This window comes from Barbus barbus (assembly GCF_936440315.1).
Source record: "Barbus barbus genome assembly, chromosome: 35".
NCBI classification, from domain to species: Eukaryota; Metazoa; Chordata; class Actinopteri; order Cypriniformes; family Cyprinidae; genus Barbus; species Barbus barbus.
Genome location: NC_136763.1, coordinates 1,753,304 through 1,776,485, shown reverse-complemented (window position 1 = coordinate 1,776,485; position 23,182 = coordinate 1,753,304). Strand labels below are relative to the sequence as shown.

Here is a 23,182-nt window from a genome sequence, read left to right as displayed (position 1 = left end):
CTGATCTTAAAACATATTAGTGCCTTTGTTTTGTCTCAAGACGCACACCAGTAATGTTTTTTCTAAGACATGTTAATAAAAATTACTTAAATATCCTAATTGAACTATGGCCTAATCCTGGTTTAGTCTAAGCCCTGTCTGTGAAACCAGGCCTTAGTCGACTAAAACTTAACCAAAATAAAAATAGGATAAGCTTGACTAAATATGATAAAAGCTATCAAGAACATTTAACACAGGACTAAGACTAAAACTGAAAATAGCTGACAAAATTAACACTACTCTTGACTGAATAACTTCTATAGCTTTAATAAGAAGACATTCCTAACTTGAATGCTGCTTTTAAATGCTCTAGCGTGAAGATAAACATGGCAGACTGTGTGCGGTTTATGTCCAAGCACCATGTAAAAGTGGATGTTGCATAATAGGTGCCTTTTTAATATTCAACATAAAGTTGCGTCTGCTAGGCGAACAGATGTAAATGTCTTACCGTCTCGCGCGCGGCTGGGGCTCGTGTCTCGGCTGCAGCCTTGACTGCGCGGGATCTTACTGCGTTTGTCCGACGGCGCTCCAGCGGATCCGGCGGATCGAGGGATTCTCATGGAAGAGCGAGCCAAGAGCTTCCCAGGCGAACCAGAGCGACTGCCCGCTGTAACACAGATACACATTGATTTAATGTCAGTGTTACTGTAAATGCTGTATAAGTGTAGAGTACATCAATACAAGCAGATGGGAGCAGCCCATGCATCGGACACATAAACAGAGGCTGTGTAAGGCAGAGACTGTCCACTCGACCACTGATAAATGGAGAAAACATAACACTTATTATAACAAGCTTCTGTACAGTTTATCATTGTATTATGAATATGTTTAAGAGATCATTTACAAAATAGGCTTTGTTGTTACAGACAGAAAATGTCCTGATGCGTTACTGAGATTACAAACAAATTTTGGTCGTTCTCCCCTCAAACAGACGGAGCTGAAAACAGTGTTATTTTAATATTATTTATATATACTCTTTTATATCTATTAGAGTTTCTTATTAACATTTTGAACTGGCTTTTTAATTTAAAAGTTTTAGTAATTTTGTTATGTGCTTTTATCTTTTTTATTAGTTTTTAAGAAAAAAACTTATTGTTAAAATAAAAAAATAAAATAACAATTATGTATATATATATGAAATTCAGTTTCAGCTTAATTTTTACTAACTGTCATATTTATTAATTTTCCTTTTTTTAAATATTGCTAAATAGTTAAAAAAAAATTACGTTATTTTTCAGTTTTAGCTTAATTTGAATATTTTTTTTTTTATATTTTCAACTTTTTTGAAAAATGTAAACTTTTTACATAATTTTTCAGTTTTAGCTTAATTTTTAGCAATTGTGTTATGTGCTTTTGTCTTTTTTATTTTTGTTTTTAAACATATTTTTAATTTATTTTTTTAAATTTTACATTATTTTTTGGTTTCAGCTTAATTGTTAATGAATGCGTTTTTGTTTTTATTTCTAAATAGTTTTAATTTATTTAAAAAATATTTTTCATTTTTAGCCTAATTTTGTAGCAATTGTTTTTGTCAGTTTTGTTAGTTTTTTCATATTTCTAAATAATTTTAATTTATTTTTAAAACATTATTTTACATTCCAGTTTTCTCTCATTTAGTAATATACTTCAACTTTTCAGTTAGTTGCAAAGCAATATTTCAAAATTCTTAATACATTTTTGTTAATGTTTATATTTTAGTTTAGTTTAGCTTTATTTCAATTAAGTTTTAGTAGAAGTTAACGATTACTCTACTGGCTGGAAATAACTAACCAAGCACGCTACCAAGATGGACACGGAGTGAACTGACTTGCCTTAAAGGGACTTGACAAAAACAGAGACCTGACAGCAAAAGTCATATTAATAACACATGGCAGCAGTGCAGTGGATCATGCTTTCATGATGGGACGCATGCAGACGTCAATCTGTGTTTTACTCCATACCGTGAGTTTTACCCCCCACCGGATTAGCCGAACTGGATCCTTGACGCGGGACAGTGAGGAGCAACTACATTACCCATGAGTCCATGCATCAGCATGAATCTAAAGCATCTAATGTTTTAATGCTTATGTTTATGATGCAGCACAGGAAGAGAGTATCGCTTCATTAAGAGGGATGTCAACCGAAAACACACGAGAGCCACATTATACTGGAGTATAATGTATATTACAATGCAGCCAATGAAATTATAGCATACTGTACATCTCTTGATCAAGGTTTATCATTTGTTTAAAGGGACAGTTCACCGTCAAAATCATCATCATTTACTCACCCAAACACGAACAACGAATATTTACAATAAAAATCAGGCATGGATGTCCTTTTTTTGGTGAACTATCCCTTTAATTGTCTCTATAATATTTCTATCATTTCTGTGTAAAGATATTTGATTGACAAGCATAAATCCTGAGGACAGCTCAGCTGAACAGGATGATGTAACCAAAAACTCACGTTGTGATTGGGACACAGCTTTGGCTCGGCTCCGCCCCCTACTGTCAGTCACAGAAGCTCCGCCCCCAGCTGCAGTCTCTGAACTCTGTCGTCTTGTTCGCACACGACCTGCAGAAGGACAGAGAAAAAATACAGAACTGTAAAATTATGAATGAACGCAAAAATCAGAAACTAAAAAAAACACATTTTTATTTGCAAAACCAGATAACTAATTTTTTTTACCTAATCAAAATAACCCAACTGCAGTTTGATTGAGATTATTTAGAATGCACAATGAAAAAACATGACTTTTTAGTTTAGATTTTTTGAGTTATCAGTTTAATTAATTTAACGTTTTAAAATAAATTTATATTTTAATTAAACAGACATTATTTTTTGCACAATTAATTTAACTGGTCAAACTGATGCATACATGCACAAAAACCTAAATGCAAAACCCAAACACACGACTTATACTCAACAAACCCAAACCGAACACAGACGTTGTGAAGACTCATGCTGACTGACATGAACATGTTCAAACCGCTTATCCAAACATATATTCATATAAATGCTGGACAATATTGCATCTTGATTTTATGTCACTTATTTATCAAATTACCGACGCTGGCCAATGAACTGGACCCGTCTTCTGTGTGCGTCTCAAACAAACTGACGACATTTCAACACAAAACAGTACAGAGTGATAGAGACAGAGCAGGAACGTGAGACACACACATCTTACCCTCCATATTACCAGCCGCATCTGAGCAAATAAGAGCAGAGGTACAACAGAAGACAACAGCATCAGCGTGTGTTAGAGGAAACGCTTTGGGATCATGCAGGAATGTGTTATTCATCAAAACCCTCTCATATGAATGTGTGTGTGTCAAAATTCATGCTTGGATAATGATTCTAATTTGGATGATTAATTGCATCCAAATAAAAGTGTTTGTTTACATAATGTTTGTGTACTGTGTATATTTATTATGTATATGTAAATACACACACATACAGTATGATTTGATACTATTACATGCATATATTTATATTCATATAATTTATATTATATATAAATATATTTAATATATAAACAACTTATTTTTCTTAAATATACATGTACTGTATGTGTGTGCATTTTTATATATATAATAAATATACACAGTACACAAACACATATTATGTAAACAAAAACTTTTATTTTGGATGTGATTAATCGCGACTAATCGTTTTGCAGCCCTATTTTAAATATAAATATATATTTAATATAATAATAATATATGTGTATTATCTCTACATCAGTATTTATTCTGATTACTGTTCTCCACCGCTCTAAACGTGTAAGTGTGTGTTGTTTTACCCAGAGAGGCGTAGGAACCGGGCGGCAGTGCCGCGGCTGAGCTGAAGGGGGCGGTAGCGGCGACAGCAGGCATTCGTGATTTGGCACTAGCTGCGGCGTTAACGTCCACATCGCTGCGCGATCGCTGAAGAGAGCCGGACGAAGAGGATGCACGAGAACTCACGACTTTAGCTAAGAGAGAACCAGAGAAGAAAAAAAAACTGAGTTTATGCAACGCATTTAATAAAACTCTAGTATCAGCGTAAACATACATGCGTTTCCGCACCTGAATAAAACATGTAAAAAGTAATTGCGAGTTTAATCAGAATCTCGCAATTCTGAATTTTTTTCTCGCAAATGCGAGTTTGTATCTTGCAATTCTGACTTTATAGCATGCATCTGCGAATTAAGTCAGAATTGTGAGATAAACTCGCAGCATGCAAGTTTTAAAGTCCAGTTCTGAGGAAAAAAGACTGATATGGTCTCAGAATTGCAAGTTTATATCTCATAAGTCTGAATTTATAACTCGCAATTGCATGCTATAAAGTCAGAATTGTGAGCTATAAACTCAAAAAGTCAGAATTGCGAGATAAAGTCAGTATTTTCAGAATTGCGATGTGACATCTCACGATTGTCACATCGCAATTTTGAGTTTATATTACGCAATTCGGAGGAAAAAAAGTCCGAATTGTGAGATCAAAAGCCACAATTACCTTTTTTATTTTTATTCAGAAATGAAAACAGGCTTCCATATACATCTATACTGCTATTTTACAAAATAATTTTCTTGATAAGAAAAAAACTTCATTCTCACTTTTGCTCAAGCTGCTCCCGACAGGTGTTTTAGCAGACAGCGGCCGACTACGAGACAAAGTAAGAGTATGAAAACACAAAGATTGGAGAGTGAAAGCTCATTTACACACTAAGGAGTCTGAATTGAGAGCGTTTCTCACTTGAGGCTCTCCTGCGAGCTGGAGGACGAGCGGTCGGACTGCGGCAGAGACATGATGCTGTCGGAGCTCTTCAGGTGAGACTGCAGTGCTTTCTGATAGGTCAGTTCCAGCGCCTGAAACAGATGCTCCGCCTCCTTATTGAAGTGGGCGTGGAAACCCCAGTAACATCTACAAAACATTCATTCAGATTACTGCGGCTCGTCAACATCATCTCACTGTAATAAACTCAATGCTCAAGTTATCAAAATGGATGTACAACATATAAATTACCATATTGATATCACCCAATATTTGTTTATTTTACTAGCATCAGTGCAATTAGGCTGATATTAGAGGGGTTTTTTTCTGGGCTGTTATCCACAAATGGAGAAAACATGGAACAGTGGTGAACCTTCCCAGGAGTGACCGGCCGACCAAAATTACCCCAAGAGCGCAGCGACGACTCATCCAAGAGGTCACAAAAGACCCCACAACAACATCTAAAGAACTGCAGGCCTCACTTGCCTCAGTTAAGGTCAGTGTTCATGACTCAACCATAAGAAAGAGACGGGGCAAAAATGGCCTGCATGGCAGAGATCCAAGATGAAAACCGCTGCTGAGCAAAAAGAGCATAAAGGCTCTTCTTAGTTTTGCCAGAAAACATCTTGATGATCCCCAAGACTTTTGGGAAAATACTCTGTGGACTGACGAGACAAAAGTTTAACTTTTTGGAAGGTGTGTGTCCCATTACATCTGGCGTAAAAGTGACACAGCATTTCAGAAAAAGAAGATCATACCAACAGTAAAATATGGTGGTGGTAGTGTGATGGTCTGGGGCTGTTTTGCTGCTTCAGGACCTGGAAGACTTGCTGTGATAAATGAACCATGAATTCAGCTGTCTACCAAAACATCCTGAAGGACAATGTCCGGCCATCTGTTCGTGACCTCAAGCTGAAGAGAACTTGGGTTCTGCAGCAGGACAATGATCCAAAACACACCAGCAAATCCACCTCTGAATGGCTGAAGAAAAATAAAATGAAGACTTTGGAGTGGCCTAGTCAAAGTCCTGACCTGAATCCTATTGAGATGCTGTGGCATGACCTTAAAAAGGCGGTTCATGCTGGAAAACCCTCCAATGTGGCTGAATTACAACAATTCTGCTAAGATGAGTGGGCCAAAATTCCTCCACAGCGCTGTAACAGACTCATTGCAAGTTATGGCAAACCTGATTGCAGTTGTTGCTGCTAAGGGAGGCCCAACCAGTTATTAGGTTTAGGGGGCAAGCACTTTTTCACACAGGGCCATGTGGGTTTGGATTTTGTTTTCACTTCATAATAAAAAACTTCATTCAAAAACTGCATGTTGTGTTTACTTGTCTTATCTTTGATTAATATTTAAATTTGTTTGATGATCTGAAACATTAAAGTGTGATAAACATGCAAAAAAAAAAAAAAATCAGGAAGGGGGCCAACACTTTTTCACACCACTGTATACACATGTATGTAGATAGATAGATAGATAGATAGATAGATAGATAGACAGACAGACAGACAGACAGACAGACAGACAGACAGACAGACAGACAGACAGACAGATAGATAGATAGATAGATAGATAGATAGATAGATAGATAGATAGATAGATAGATAGATAGATAGATAGATAGATAGATAGATAGATAGATAGATAGATAGATAGATAGATAGATAGATAGATAGATAGAAAATGCAAAATTCAAAAATATAATGTAATATACCGGTAAGCCATAGATATTTAAAAAATCAATAATAAAAATGACAAAACACACACAAAACTGCTAAGACTTAAACTAAAATTACAATAAAAAACAAAAAACATAGAAATAAAAAATTCTAAACAAATAGAATAAAATATTAACAAAAACTATTACAATAAATATGAAACATTACAAACTAAAATGTAATAAAACTCTATACAGACATATTAAAAAAATTACTAAAACAGAAAAATCAAAACTGAAAATAGTAAATGATACTAAAATTATGCTTATTGTGATCTTTTGATGCCTGAATTTTTACTAAAATCAGCTCATTTAATTCGTTTCAGTTTTTTCATTGAGTAAAATGTCTATATCAGCGAATCCATTCTGTGTTGAGATGATTTGCATATCAACAATCAAGTTATCATCATCATTATTATTAAACACAAACACAGAATCACTCACTTCCTAGCGACTGATCTGGCCTCAGAGTCGGCATCATGAACTCCTTTCTTAACGGTTTCCATCAATACAGCGATGTGCCTGAGGAGACGAAAGGATAAAACTGTGAGTCCATTCAGCGGCTCTGCCAAACTCCACCACAGCAGAACATGAGCTGGAATCAATCAATCGGCTGAAACACGATTCTCCATCCATTAACCGGGAAGTGCTGGCGAAGGCGAGGTGACATTACCATGGCCAACATGCGTGGGTTCATCAAGGATATCAGCCTGATTCTGAGTGTGTATGCGCTCATGAAGACCTGATCTCATCTGTGAGAGCCTTTCTGAGATCAGACATGGACACTAGATCCTCTCCTGAGGATCCAGACTGTCACTGTGTCATCGGGTTTCATAAATAGCTTTCCATCTGCTCAAAGTCAAGAATGCAGCCACTCTGAAACTGTCAATTGTCAAGCTATTTAAAAAAGCAGTTTACCCAAATATCATCCTCAGGCCACCCGAGATGTAGATGGGTTTGTTTCTTCATCAGCTTTGGAGAAATGTAGCATTACGTCACCAGTGGATGCTCTGCAGTGAATGGGTGCCGTCAGAATGAGAGTCCAAACAGCTGATAAAAACATCACAATAATCCACACCACTCCAGTCCATCAGTTAACATCTGGAGAAGACAAAAGCTGAAACTAATCCATCAAGACATTAAGACCATTTCTTTCAGCTATAATTAAAGTCCATAATCCATAATAACGCTTACCTCCAGTGAAAAAGTGCATCTGCTGTTGTCTCTCTCATCAAAATCCAGCCACATATTTGTTTAGAGCTGTTTTGGCTTGTAAATGCTGTATTTGCATGGACTCGTATTTTAGTAAAAAAAAAATGTCTTGATGGATTTGTTTCTTTTGTCTTCTCCAGATGTTAACTGATGGACTGGAGTGGTGTGGATTATTGTGATGTTTTTATCAGCTGTTTGGACTCTCATTCTGACGGCACCCATTCACTGCAGAGCATCCATTGCTGAGACACTGATGCAGAGACACATTTCTACAAATCTGATGAAGAAACAAACCCATCTACATCTTGGATGGCCTGAGGGTGAACACATTTACATATATATTTAGTCATTTAGCAGATGCTCTTATCCAAACTGACAAATGAGGACAATAGAAGCAATCAAAACCAACAAAAGAGCAATGATACGCAAGTGTTATAACAAGCCTCAGTTCAAGTCTCAGCACGTAGCAAGTTTTATTTTTTATAATTTTTTTGTAAACTATATAATAAATAAAAAGAAAAACAGGTAGAATAGAAAAAGAATAGAGCAAGCTAGCATTAGAGGCCTTTTTTGCTTTTGTTAATTGTATAATAAATAAAAATACAAAAATGATAAAATACAAAAAGACTGTAAAAAGCTAGAGTTAGAGGGTCAAATAAAGATGGAAGAGATGTGTTTTCAGCCGATTCTTGAAGATGGCTGAGGATTCAGCTGCTGGGATTGAGCTGGGCAGGTCATTCCACCAGGAGGGAACAGTTAATGTAAAAGTCTGTGAAAGTGATTTTGTGCCTCTTTGGGATGAACAATAACGAACACAAGCTTCTAGAGGCACACAAGTCTGAAGTAATGAATTTAGGTAAAGGGGTGCAGAGCCATTAGTGGTTCTGTAGGCAAACATTAATGCCTTGAATTGTTTGCGAGCAGCTATTGGTAGCCAGTGCAGATTGATGAACAGAGGTGGGACATGCATTCTTTCGGCTCATTAAAGATTAATCTTGCTGCCGCGTTCTGGATTAATTGTAAAGGTTTGATAGAACTGGCTGGAAGACCAAGAGAGCATTGCAATAGTCCAGCCTGGACAGAACAAGAGCTTGAACAAAGAGTAGTGAAGCATGTTCCGAAAGAAAGGGCCTGATCTTCTTGATGCTAATTTACAGCACATTTTCATTTTGGGTAAACTATTCCTTTAATATAGTTAAACCACAACTACACTGACAGTTACTCAAAAAAGTAGCGGTTTTTTATGAACAGGATCAAATGATTCATATAACAAAAATTTACTCAAAAGAGCCATGGAAAATAAACAAACTACATTATTCAAAACATTTCATTTGGTGTTTCACAGAGATCTGGAACCACATGCAGGTGAGTAAATGGTGGTCTTTAATTCTCACCTCTCCAGAGAATTCGTCTGCCACTCCTGAAGAAGAAGATCTAAAAACTCATAACAGCGTCTGTAAGTCAGAGCAAATGTTTCCTGTTAGGTTCAGAGCGACTGAAATCAGAGAGGACATGTTATTTGTGTGTGTGTGTGTGTGTGTGTGTGTGTGCGAGCGTGTGCGAGTGTGTACCTACTTAACCATATTTTGGGGACAAATTTGTACCCAAATGTGAGCTAAACCTGACAAAATCTCCAAAAACCTCCCTTTGGGGACGTCCTCATTTGTAAAAAGGGTTTAAAAATAAACTAAACAAAGTTTTTTTGAAATTGTAAAAATGCACAAAGTCTCCTGTGAGGGCTAAGTTTAGGTGTAGGGTTGGTGTAGGGCAATAGCACACACAGTTTGTTCAGTATAAAAACCATTACGCCTATGGAGAGTCCACATAAACCACAAAAACCAACGTGTGTGTGTGTGTGCGTGAGTTTGTGTGTGTGTGTGAGTGAGTGGGTGTGTGTGTGTGTGTGTGAGTGGGTGTGTGTGTGTGTGTGTGTGAGTGTGTGTGTGTGTGTGTGTGAGCGTGTGTGCATGCGTGTGTGTGTGTGTGTGTGAGTGTGTGTGTGTGTGTGTGAGTGTGTGTGTGTGAGCGTGCGTGCATGCGTGTGAGTGTGTGTGTGTGAGTGCGTGAGTGTGTGTGAGTGTGTTCTCACCGTCTGACAGCCACTGATTTAGACGTGCAGTTGCAGGTCATGATGGGAATCAGACGTGGATAGTGAGTGTGCTGAAGAAGAAACAAACACATCACAGAGTGTTACTACAACAACACACATGAATACAGATATGATCAAATTCACTCTTTGGAAATTTTAATGTAAGGATTTCAGGTTTAAATCTGTGAGATTCTAGAATGGACAGTGTATTAGAGAATTCTAATGTGAATATTTACATGTATTAATCACATAGTTTTGTAATATTCTATAAATATTTGCATAAATATATAATAGATATATATATACTGTGTGTGTGTGTGTGCAATAATTAATACTATATTATGTAATACATAAAAAATAATGTATTTAATATTTTTATATTTATATTAAAATTAAATATATTATTAATTATAGCATATAAATATATATACAGTATATGCAGTTTTACTATTATTTCATATATATATATATATATAGTATATACACAAAGCCCACACTAAACACATGCAAGAGACTGGAAGAGACACAACTAACATGCAGATCAATCTTATTGATTATGTTTGCCGCCCTGAATCCAACATCAAGCCTGACTGCATGTCACACAGAGCATCAGCTGCCCGTGTGTGTGTGTGTGTGTGTGTGTTTACACGTACCCGTATGATGAGACGAATCGCCGCCATTCCGGATGTGGCCATAACTCTAGCGCTGTTGGGGACGAGGTTCAGTAACGTTGGCATGATGTTCTCGGCTCCGTGATCAAATTTATTACCCAACACAGATGACAGGTGTCTGGAAGAGACACATCAGAGATCAGACTAACACAGAACAACATTTTAAACTTTGTGTCAAAACCTAGTGAGCTGCCTATGAGGGGAGCATTATGAGGCTGTAATAACCATGCTGCCTTCTAAGATACCTCATTTCAGTCTAAGCATTGCATCTATCCTTTATATATATATACACACACACACACACACAAACTTCATGCATACAGTGATGCAATACAATTAGAATGTTATATATTGATATTTATTTAATATTTATGAATAATATTTATATTTTAATATATTTAATCGACACTTAAATTCATGCAATACTGAAAAATATATATTTCTATATAACATTTAAAAATATATTTAATCAACAATTACATTTATGTAATGCTGAAAACCATCAATAAAAATATTGAATTATATATAACATTTATATATTTATACGTAATATTTAGGAATATGTTTTTGTTAAGAAATTAATTCATGCAATATTGAAAAGTACCAATAAAATATTTTAAAGTATTTATATTCATATTAATATTAACATTAACACTTAAAATTATATTTAATATTTACATATAATATATAAAACATTTCATTAACACTTAAAAACTCATGCAAAATTTCATGACTTATATCTATATAATATTTAAAAATACATTTGAAATTATTCAATTCAATTCATGTTTATTTGTGTAGCGCTTTTCACCATAAGTATCATTTCAAAGCAGCTTTACAGGAAGTATATGTTTCTACATTACAATAAACAGTAGAAAAAAAATTTATCAATTAAAATACACTATTTTACCCAATATATTTGCTTATTAGAACATCATGCCATTAGTTAAACGAAATGCTAACTTGAAATCAATTATGCATTTTACATGAGGAGCTATATTTGTGTTCCAAATCAGTCATTTTTGTGCCGCCATTGAAGCTGTGATGTTGCCTATGAAGGTAGTTGCCTATGGTTTGGAACAGAGCCCGTCGGTCTAATGAGAGTGTGTGTGTTTTCATGCACACTAAGTGCTTCACACTCCAACATGAAGCGCAGCAGATCTTACGATGCTGGAATCCGTCCAATGTTTGAAACTAGACCACTTAAACTAATTGATTCTTTTCATTAAACTAAGTCTGTCATCACCACTCAGCAGTCAGCACGTCTTCAACTAGGGCTGAACGGGATGATGGTTTATACCAGCACTGCATTAAACCTGAGAGATATAGATGTATTTGAAAGCCTATCAGTGGATAAGACTGATTTACATTGCAGAAAACAATCAAAGGAGATGAAGCAGCTTAGCAGGTATCTTTCACTCTAAAAACAAACATTTCACTCACCCGAGTGTGATGCAGGCCTCGCGCACCACCTGTGAGCGCAGATCTTTAGCCGAGAGTTTAAAAGGCCCCTCCAGCTGCCGTAACTGCTGCAAGAAACCATCGTAGTCACTCGCACCGGCCAACAGCAGAGAACGAACCTTCTTCAGCTGTAAATGAACAAATCAAGGGGTCAAAGGTCACATTCAAATAACATGACCCCATAATACTGGATTGATGTGATAACGAGCAGTTTGATCGTACTTCACAAAATAAACATGACAAAATGGACTTGCGTCGCTCTGAAAGGCTCTATTTTGTATGGAAGCTTGTTTCTGCCATGGGATTTAAAATATATATATATCTCACAATTCTGACTTTTTCTTGCAATTCTGAGAAACAGAAATCAGAATTGTGAGGTATAAAATTTGAATCGAAATATAAATTTTAAATTGAGATAAATATACTCAGAGTTGAGATATAAACTGTGAATTGGAAGATGTAATCTCAGAATTACGGGATATAAACTCAGAATTGCAAGATAAACTCAAAAGTGAGATATAAACTCAGAATTGTGAGATATAAATTCAGAATTGCAAGATAAACTCAAAAGTGAGATATAAACTCAGAATTGTGAGATATAAACTCAAAATTGCAAGATATAAACTCAAAATTACAAGATATACTCAAAAGTGAGATATAAACTCAGAATTGCAAGATAAACTCAAAAGTGAGATATAAACTCAGAATTGTGAGATATAAACTCAAAATTGCAAGATATAAACTCAAAATTACAAGATAAACTCAAAAGTGAGATATAAACTCAGAATTGCAAGATAAACTCAAAAGTGAGATATAAACTCAGAATTGCAAGATAAACTCAAAAGTGAGATATAAACTCAGAATTGCAAGATAAACTCAAAAGTGAGATATAAACTCAGAATTGCAAGATAAACTCAAAAGTGAGATATAAACTCAGAATTGCGAGATATAAACTCAGAATTGCAAGATAAACTCAAAAGTGAGATATAAACTCAGAATTGCGAGATACAAACTCAGAATTGCAAGATAAACTGAAAAGTGAGATATAAACTCAAAATTGCAAGATAAACTCAAAAGTGAGATATAAACTCAGAATTACGGGATATAAACTCAGAATTGCAAGATAAACTCAAAAGTGAGATATAAACTCAGAATTGCAAGATAAACTCAAAAGTGAGATATAAACTCAGAATTGTGAGATATAAACTCAGAATTGTGAGATATAAACTCAAAATTACAAGATAAACTCAAAAGTGAGATATAAACTCAGAATTGCAAGATAAACTCAAAAGTGAGATATAAACTCAAAATTGCAAGATAAACTCAAAAGTGAGATATAAACTCAGAATTACGGGATATAAACTCAGAATTGCAAGATAAACTCAAAAGTGAGATATAAACTCAGAATTGCAAGATAAACTCAAAAGTGAGATATAAACTCAGAATTGTGAGATATAAACTCAGAATTGCGAGATATAAACTCAAAATTACAAGATAAACTCAAAAGTGAGATATAAACTCAAAATTACAAGATAAACTGAAAAGTGAGATATAAACTCAAAATTGCAAGATAAACTCAAAAGTGAGATATAAACTCAGAATTACGGGATATAAACTCAGAATTGCAAGATAAACTCAAAAGTGAGATATAAACTCAGAATTTTGAGATATAAACTCAGAATTGCAAGATAAACTCAAAAGTGAGATATAAACTCAGAATTGCGGGATATAAACTCAGAATTGCAAGATAAACTCAAAAGTGAGATATAAACTCAGAATTGCGAGATATAAACTCAGAATTGCAAGATAAACTCAAAAGTGAGATATAAACTCAGAATTGCAAGATAAACTCAAAAGTGAGATATAAACTCAGAATTGTGAGATATAAATTCAGAATTGCAAGATAAACTCAAAAGTGAGATATAAACTCAGAATTGCGAGATATAAACTCAGAATTGCAAGATAAACTCAAAAGTGAGATATAAACTCAGAATTGCAAGATAAACTCAAAAGTGAGATATAAACTCAGAATTGCAAAATAAACTCAAAAGTGAAATATAAACTCAGAATTGCAAGACATAAACTGAGAATTATGGGATATAATCTCAAAATTACCATATAAACTCAAAATTGCAAGATATAAACTCTGAATTGTGAGATTTAAACTATGAATTGTGACAAATAGGGGTGTAAGAAAATATCGATACACGTGAGTATCGCAATATTTTGTTTGGCGATACTGTATCGATTCTCCAAAATGGAATATCGATATTTAAAAAAAAAAAAAAAATCATACAAGATTCATGGCAGTTGTTTCGTTTTGAGTTCATATCCCGACCGCTAGTCTTCGTCTCTGAACTTAAACAGTGACAGGAAATACTAGCATCAGGGCACTCCACTTATGTTAGCGTTAATATAGTTCAGTGCCAGTAATGGAGGATGAAAGAATTGTTCCAGCTCTCGTTTCGGTGTACAAAGCTGAAGTGTGGAGTCATTTGGGCTTTTGTGGTAATGTCCGCCCCGGGACCGCGGCGCGAGCGCCACCTCCGTTCCGCCGCTTGCCGCGGCCCGTGTTGAAGAGCCTTTGCGCGGGGGGCGGTAGAGTCGCCGTGCGGCTGCAGCTTTCTCTCGTGTTGGGGGTGTATTGTGCTGTTGGGGCGGTGCTCGCGTCGCGGTCTCGGAGATTCCACACGGAACATAAATACAAACTGAAAAACCTGTGAAATCCGAGTTGAAAGGTTCTGAGAATGTGCAAAATCTGTATTTATTTTATTGTTTTACAATTGTTTTGTTTTCTTTAGGAATCCTGCAAGCACTTTATTTTTCATTGATACTAAGCAGATGTCATTTTTTGTTCAGATCAAATGTTATGATATTGTATGTCACAATTGTAAACTTAAACTGTGAAACTTTAAAGTAGAGTCTATAAATATATATTTTTTTCTTCGTATAAAATATATTTTATACATACATTTAACTAAAGAATCATGCAAACACTTGAATATTTGCCCCTTTACTCGTACTTCACAAAAAGTGGTTCAATAATGTTGAATGTTACAGGGACTGATTATTGCAAATGCAGATCCCAGTGTGTTCTGCAGTGTGTTCTGGTTAAACTATTTTTATTTATTTATTTTTTGCTAAGGTTTGCATATGGTGGTGTGTTCTTAATGACAGCTTTCCTAAAAAATATATATCCTATTCCTAAAATAAGAAATATCCCAATATATCGCCTTGCTTACAGTATCGCAATATATCGTATCGCAACCCCTGTATCGTGATGCGTATCGTATCGCCAGATTCTTGCCAATACATAGCCCTAGTGACAAACTATGAATTATGAGACATAAACTCAGAATTACAAGATAAATTTGAGATATAAACTCTGAATTATGGGATATAACTCAGAATTACCATATAAACTCAAAATTACGAGCTATAAACTCAGAATTACAAGATAAACTCAAAAGTGAGCTATAAACTCAGAATTGCAATGTAAACTCAAAATTGAGATATAAACTCAGAATTGAGATATAAACTCTGAATTGCAAGATTTAAACTATGAATTACGAGATATAAACTCAGAATTACGATGTAAACTCAGAATTGAGATATAAACTCTGAATTGCAAGATTTAAACTATGAATTATGAGATATAAACTCAGAATTACGAGATGTAAACTCAGAATTAAGATATAAACTCAGAATTACGAGATATAAACTCAGAATTACGAGATATAAACTCAGAATTGAGATATAAACTCAGAATTACGAGATACAAACTCAGAATTACGAGATATAAACTCAGAATTACGAGATATAAACTCAGAATTGAGATATAAACTCAGAATTGAGATATAAACTCAGAATTAAGATAGAAACTCAGAATTGAGATATAAACTCAGAATTACGAGATGTAAACTCAGAATTGAGATAGAAACTCAGAATTGAGATATAAACTCAGAATTACGAGATATAAACTCAGAATTACGAGATATAAACTCAGAATTACGAGATATAAACTCAGAATTGAGATATAAACTCAGAATTACGAGATATAAACTCAGAATTACGAGATATAAACTCAGAATTAAGATAGAAACTCAGAATTGAGATATAAACTCAGAATTACGAGATATAAACTCAGAATTGAGATATAAACTCAGAATTGAGATATAAACTCAGAATTACGAGATGTAAACTCAGAATTACGAGATATAAACTCAGAATTGAGATATAAACTCAGAATTACGAGATATAAACTCAGAATTACGAGATATAAACTCAGAATTGCAATGTAAACTCAGAATTGAGATAGAAATCCCGTGGTAGAAATGGGCTTCCATAATTTTGCAATAATGACCAGTTGACTTCACATTTCCCTTCTTACTAAACAACTGAATTGGACATTAAATATTGATTTGAGTTTAAATTATTTTTATATTATTTGAGAAGAAAGAAAACAAGAGACATGAAACTAGCACAGCTATGTATAAAATCAATGAAACAATAAATAAATATTTATTTGGAGTCATTATACACAAATACGTGACCACAGAATGATGCAATCGACCAATCACAATCAAGTATTCCAGAGAGATGAATAACAAGCAGCCATTTAATTCCATAATAAATGTGAAATCACTCACTGCAGCTACTCGCTGTTCCCAATCGTGTTTGTCATCGGACAAAATTTCTCGGATCTTGTTCATGGAGTCCTCGAGATCTCGAGCCGAGTAAATCTGTGAGCGAAACAACAGCGTCATCAAACTCACTAAACACTGGCATCTGTCCAGAGACCTCTAATGGAAAACCACTGAATGCAGAGTCCAGACTGACACTCCACATTACAGACAGACGTGTCGTTATTGCTGCGGTATTGATTATTCCTTGAGTTGCTGACACACACATGCACTAAGATATCATTTGGGGTCAGTAAGGTTTTTAAAGTTTTTGTCTCTTCTAATCACCAATGCTGCATTTATTTGATCAAAAACACAGTATAAATATGATTTAAAACAGCTGTTTTCTATGTGAATATCTATTAAAATGTCACTTATTGCTGTGATCAGCTGTATTTTCAGCATCATTACTCCAGTCTTCAGTGTCACATGATCTTCAGAAATCATGCTAATATACTGATTTACTGCTCAAGAAACATTATTATTATTATCAATGTTGAAAACAGTTGTGCTGCTTCATATTTTTGTGGAAATCGTGCTACATTTTATTTTTCAGGATTCACACATGAATATAAAGTTTAAAAGAACAGCCTTTATTTGAAATAGAAATCTTTTGTAACATTATAAATGTCTTTACTGTCACTTTTGATCGATTTAATGCATCCTTGCTGAATACTAATTTTTCTTAATCTTACTGACCCCTAACATTGTTGAACATATTAGCGTTATGAAGCCAAGTAATGCTTACCTGTACAGTTGGCACATCTTCAAAGGCACGGACGAAGTCTTCTTCATCAACAGCACCGGCACCAGAGCTCTCCTTACCTGATAGAGACAATCAACATGTCCAGTAAGCTTTAAATATAGATTTTATATTTAATATTTTTTATTTTATATATATATATATATATAAAATGTACATTTTTTATATTTGAATTAATATTTATTTTAAACATTTTAAACAATAATAATGAAAAATATAAAATTTTATAATATTTATTTTATTTTATATACAATAAAAATAAAACACGTATAAAATTGTACATACAAATATTACAAGTTATATATACCATTTTATATTTTATATATTTATATGTATTTTTATTTTAGATATACATTCTTATATTATATTATTATATATGCACTGGCTAGTAGCTAATAGCTGCTCGCATTAAATTCAAGGCATTAATGTTTGCCTACAAAACCACTAATGGCTCTGCACCCCTTTACCTAAATTCATTACTACAGACTTGTGTGCCTCTAGAAGCTTGTGTTCGTTATTGTTCATCTCAAAGAGGCACAATATCACTTTCACAGACTTTTACATTAACTGTTCCCTCCTGGTGGAGTGACCTGCCCAACTCAATCCCAGCAGCCGAATCCTTACCCATCTTCAAGAATCGGCTGAAAACACATCTCTTCCATCTTTATTTGACCCTCTAACTCTAGCACTCTCTATTCTAATTCTATTCTTTAAAAAAAAAACTTGTACTGTGTTAAGCTAACTGAGACTTGTTATAGCACTTGCATATCATTGCTCTTTGGTTGGTTTTGATTGCTTGCATTGTCCTCATTTGTAAGTCACTTTGGATAAAAGCGTCTGCTAAACGACTAAATGTAAATGTATGTTTTAAGTGGGTTTTAACTGAGAATGTAAAGACAGCTACAGCTAATATGGCTTTACATTGCAGCACAGCACTGAAATGTTTTCTTATTTTTATAATTGAAAAACTGGAACACTGGATTGCCCAATCAGAAGACACAAGCAAAACCATCAGTTTCATAAAAATAGCATAACAACAGTCAAGCTTGTGAGATGCACCTGAGCTCTTGGTGCTGGACGCGGAGCTCGGTCTGCGCATGGATCCCGTCCGCCGCACCGATGACGCTGCTTTAGAGGACGACGAGGAACGACCTCCATCCACCGAATCCTCATCATCGATGTTCTTATCTGAGGAATGACAGAGAAAACACGGTTTATATATTCTTATAGTTGTTATACATATATTGACTTTTTACATTGCCATTTTAATTTTAATGTAATTTTTTAGGGTTTAAGGGTTTTAAAAGGTCATTTGTAAAAGTAATTGTATTAATTTAATTTTTATTTAATTTTATTATTTTTATTAGGTTCATACATGCTTTTTTCCACATGCACATATGTGACCCAGGACCACATAACTAGACGTAAAATCTGAATAAATAATCTTTCCATTGATGTATGGTTTGTTATGATAGGACAATATTTGAAAATCTGGAATCTGAGGGAGCAAAAAAATCTAAATATTGGGAAAATCTCCTTTAAAGTTGTTCAAATGAAGTTCTTAGCAATGCATATTACTAATCAAAAATTAAGTTTTGATATATTTATGGTAGGAAATTTACTAAATATCTTCATGGAACATGATCTTTACTTAATATCCTAATGATTTTTGGCTTGAAAGAAAAATTTATAATTTTGACCCATACAATTGTTGGCTATTGCTACAAACATACCTGTTACTTATGACTGCTTTTGTGCTCCAGGGTCACATATATATTTACATTTGTTTTTTTCTAATTGTATTTTTACACGATTATTTAAAATTTAGTTATGTTTTTCCATCCAGTATTTATATTTTATTTTATTTTGGCTTTATTTTAATTTAATTAATTGCAACAATGATTTTAATAGCTTTCGTTTCAGAGAACCATAACAACCCTGGTTTGCACTACAAGTTAAATTCAGCTTAATGCATGCAAACGAAACATGAATAAATAAGATGAGGCTGTAAAACCCGCAGATGTTCATCTGAACTTCAGGTGTGTGTGTGTGTGTGAGTGTGTGTGTGAGTGTGTGTGCGTGTGTGTGTGTGTGTGTGTGAGTGTGCATGTTTATGTGGTTTATGAGGACACAAATGTGTATAATGACATGGGTAGACAGAGGTATTACAATATGAAGGTGGTTTATGAGGACACTGCCTATGTCCCCGTAATTCAAAAAGCTTAAAAAACATACTAAATGGTGTTTTTCTGAAAATCTAAAAATGCACAAAGTCTCCTGTGAGGGCTAAGTTTAGGTGTAGGGTCGGTGTAGGGCAATAGCACACACAGTTTGTTCAGTATAAAAACCATTACGCCTATGGAGAGTCCCCTTCACTCAGCAGCTCAGGAAACCCCGGCAGAGCCGGTCACGTGAGGAAACATCACCAAAATCTGCCAGACCAGCGATCAATCGCCATGAATTATTTATACACACACACACACACACACACCCGACCTTATTCATCATGCATAAGTGTCAACACCTCTCTCCCACAATCCTTCACAGCAAACAGCTCTCTAACATCTCTAAAATTTACTTTATTTAATTTATAATTTATGATACACCCCCAAAATCATGTTTCAAGCAATTTCTGAGAACAATTTTGTCTGCAAACACACATTTGAGCACATTTTCTTGTTTTTACATGGAGAAAATTATGTTCTGTCCTCTATCCCTCACAAACAATTTGCATATTTTAATTAATACGTTCTTTTACAGGTTTAATAAGCATTGTCCACTGAAAGTTTCCATGAGGTAGGTTGTGAGGACATAATTAATTAATTTAATTAATTAAATAAAAAATACAATAATAAATAACAATTATACAATAAATAAATCATTTAGAAAATATACTACTTTTAAACAAAATGTTTATATAAAAATATAACATATCATTTAAATATAAAAATAAAAATACATAATACTAATAAAAAATAATAAAAAAAATATTTTTGGGTACAATGAAAAATAATAAGAAAAAAGACTAAATTAAAATAACTTATACATGTTTTTAAAAAGCATAAAAAATTAAAATAGAAAAGGCAAAAGGATGGAGGCAGACTAATAATAATAATAATAAATAATAATGCATTTTCTGGAGACAACTGCAAACACACATTTGCTTTTATATTTTGTATATTTTAATTAATATGTTATTTTGCATGTCTATTAAGCATTTTCAATTGAACGTTTTCATAATGCAGGTTACAAGGACATTTGGTGCCCATAAATGAATTAAAACATTCAATTAAATAAAATAATTAACAAAGCAATCTTGAAATTTTAATTTAAAAAAAAATAATAATAATAATAATAATTTTTTGGTCCAATTTGATGTCAAATGAAAACGGGAAAAAAAGACAGAATTAAAATACCTTATTTAAAAAAAAAAAAAAAAGAGCATAAAAGTAAAAATAGAGAAGGCAAGTCAAAAGGATGGAGGCAGACTAATTGTAATAATAGTTAATAATGCAATTTTCTGTCTACAAACACTTTTGTTCTTGTTTTTGCTCTGAGAAAATGACACTTTCTGTCCACTAACCCTCACAAGGCATTTGTATATCTTAATGAATATGTTATTTATGTCTATTAAGCATTTTCAGTTTAAAGGTTGAGGACATAAATGCAAAACACACACACACACACACACACACGGTCTGCATGCAGCATTTAATCACAGCGATCAGATTTCAGAAAGACAGAGGCAGAGAGACAGACAGATGTGAGTCGCTACCACAGAGATGCTCATCCCCTCCGTCTCTGTCTGTCTGTCTGTCTGTCTCCATCTCTCCGCTCATGCAATGCTCAGACAGTGAGATGCTTACAGGCACAGATCCTACGGCACACCAGCTTCCTCAACATATCCTCACGCTTTCCCACGCTGCCTCATTCTGACACAGCCTTCAGCGGCACGCGACCCCTCCCTGTGTGTGTGTGTGTGTGTGTGTGAGTGTGTGTGAGTGTGTGTGTGGAAACTGGAGCATGCTGGGATGAGTTATTACCGATTAAGCTCCGCCCACATCGCTGGGTGGAGGAGGGCAGGGGGAGGAGCCTCGCACATGGGCTGTGTTCAGAATGGAATACTAGCATACTGCTCACTACATGCACACTGCATACTGTAGTTTAAGCAGTATATATGCACTGCTGTCACATGACCTCACTTAATTGCATGTTTAATTCAGTGAGCGGCGGTCCAGTTATTAATTATTAATAATTAATAATAAAAATTCAAATTAATTAAATAATTTAATGAAATACAAAATTTTAATATAAAAAAATAAATAAAAATACAATTTCATATAAAAAAAATAAAACTTTATGAATAATGCTAATAAAATATTTTTAAATAATATTTTGGTTAAACTTAGTGTACATTGAAAAATAAAAAAAGACAGAATTAAAATATTTAAAAATAAAAAAGCATAAAAATAGAATAAGAGAGAAGGCGAGTCAAAAGGATGGAGGCAGTCTGCTTATAGTAATAATAAATAAATAAAAATTTATAATAATAATAATGCATTTTAATATGTATATTGTAATGAAAGCATATATATAAATATATATTGTAATAAAAAAGATATATAAATAACAATAATAATAATAAATAATAAAATAACAAAAAAGTTGATAAGCTAATAAAAAAGAACCAATTTTGTGTAAAATGTCTTAAAATACAAAATGAAAAATAAGATATTTTATTTCAATTTAAAAAAATGAACATTAAATATGATTTTCACTGAAGTGAAGCCTATATGTTTGGATTGGCTGACCTGTCTCTAGAGAGAGAATGCAGGTTAAAAAGGAGAAGGCAGCCTAATAATACTAATAGATAATTAATTTTTTTTAAATATATAATTATTATTATAAGCAGCAATAGTCTATACATCTAAATATCTATAAACAGTTACATTCTGATTAAATAATGAGCACAAAAGGAGACATTAAATATTACTGGTGACATCAGTCCTGGATTTTCATCAGGACAGGCTCTTCCACACACACACACACACACACACACACAGAGAGAGAGTCATCCAAACAGCTGACTGCATCCACTCATGACTCACACACTCATCATCATCGCTGACAAACACACCGTCACACACTGACTGACCAACTAAACCAGCAAACACACACAATCATGCTGCAGAAAGAGTCAGAACAGACCTGTATTACACTGACAGACTGTGTGTGTGCAATTAAATCTACATATTAGCCATATTTAATTAGTTTTTGAGTTCAAAATTCACATATGAACCACATTGTCTGAGATGAAACACATCACTATATATAATCCTCACTGGTTAAAAACTTATTAAAATAGAGTATAACAAATAATCAAATCAAACAGTCAAAATGCTAAATAAAAAACTGACTATTTTAGAATATTTAATATTTTAATAATTTAAGAATATTGTGATAAATATCAGATCATTAAAAAAACATTCTCACATTTCACCAGAAGGTGGCAGAACACTAAAACTAATGAGCTGGTACTTTGTGTTACAGAACATCTTCTGTGCTCGTTTGCATTAAATCATTAAATAGAGGTTAAATATTAAATAGAGAATTACAACATTTGGATTTTTAGGTCTAGGCATGCAGTAGGTTGTAATATTTATATTTTAATTTTTCTGTCATTTGAATTATCAGTTAAATCTTGATAACTTGGCCGTCTCGTGTGAAGTCCAAGACAAATCTCTCAAAAAATGGGACAATAAAGTATATTCAATTCAGTTCAATTATGAGCTGGTAGCTTGTGTTACA

At 34.0% G+C, this 23,182-nt stretch overlaps 1 protein-coding gene across 2 annotated transcripts in view; it reads right to left on the bottom strand.

Moving 5' to 3' along the window:
• Positions 1-23,182, bottom strand: part of LOC306855079 (CLIP-associating protein 1-B-like) — a 68,233-nt gene that overhangs the window by 27,460 nt on the left and 17,591 nt on the right. For both annotated transcript variants that reach the window (XM_079393519.1, XM_079393518.1), the window contains 13 exons: positions 18,434-18,562; positions 17,360-17,436; positions 16,579-16,671; positions 11,912-12,057; positions 10,451-10,586; positions 9,798-9,868; positions 9,103-9,162; positions 6,941-7,018; positions 4,759-4,926; positions 4,620-4,666; positions 3,827-3,997; positions 2,488-2,595; positions 488-646 (listed from right to left, as the gene is read on the bottom strand). In XM_079393519.1, coding sequence (XP_079249645.1) covers positions 488-646; positions 2,488-2,595; positions 3,827-3,997; positions 4,620-4,666; positions 4,759-4,926; positions 6,941-7,018; positions 9,103-9,162; positions 9,798-9,868; positions 10,451-10,586; positions 11,912-12,057; positions 16,579-16,671; positions 17,360-17,436; positions 18,434-18,562 — 1,443 coding nt within the window. The remainder of the gene's footprint in view (positions 1-487; positions 647-2,487; positions 2,596-3,826; positions 3,998-4,619; positions 4,667-4,758; positions 4,927-6,940; positions 7,019-9,102; positions 9,163-9,797; positions 9,869-10,450; positions 10,587-11,911; positions 12,058-16,578; positions 16,672-17,359; positions 17,437-18,433; positions 18,563-23,182) is intronic.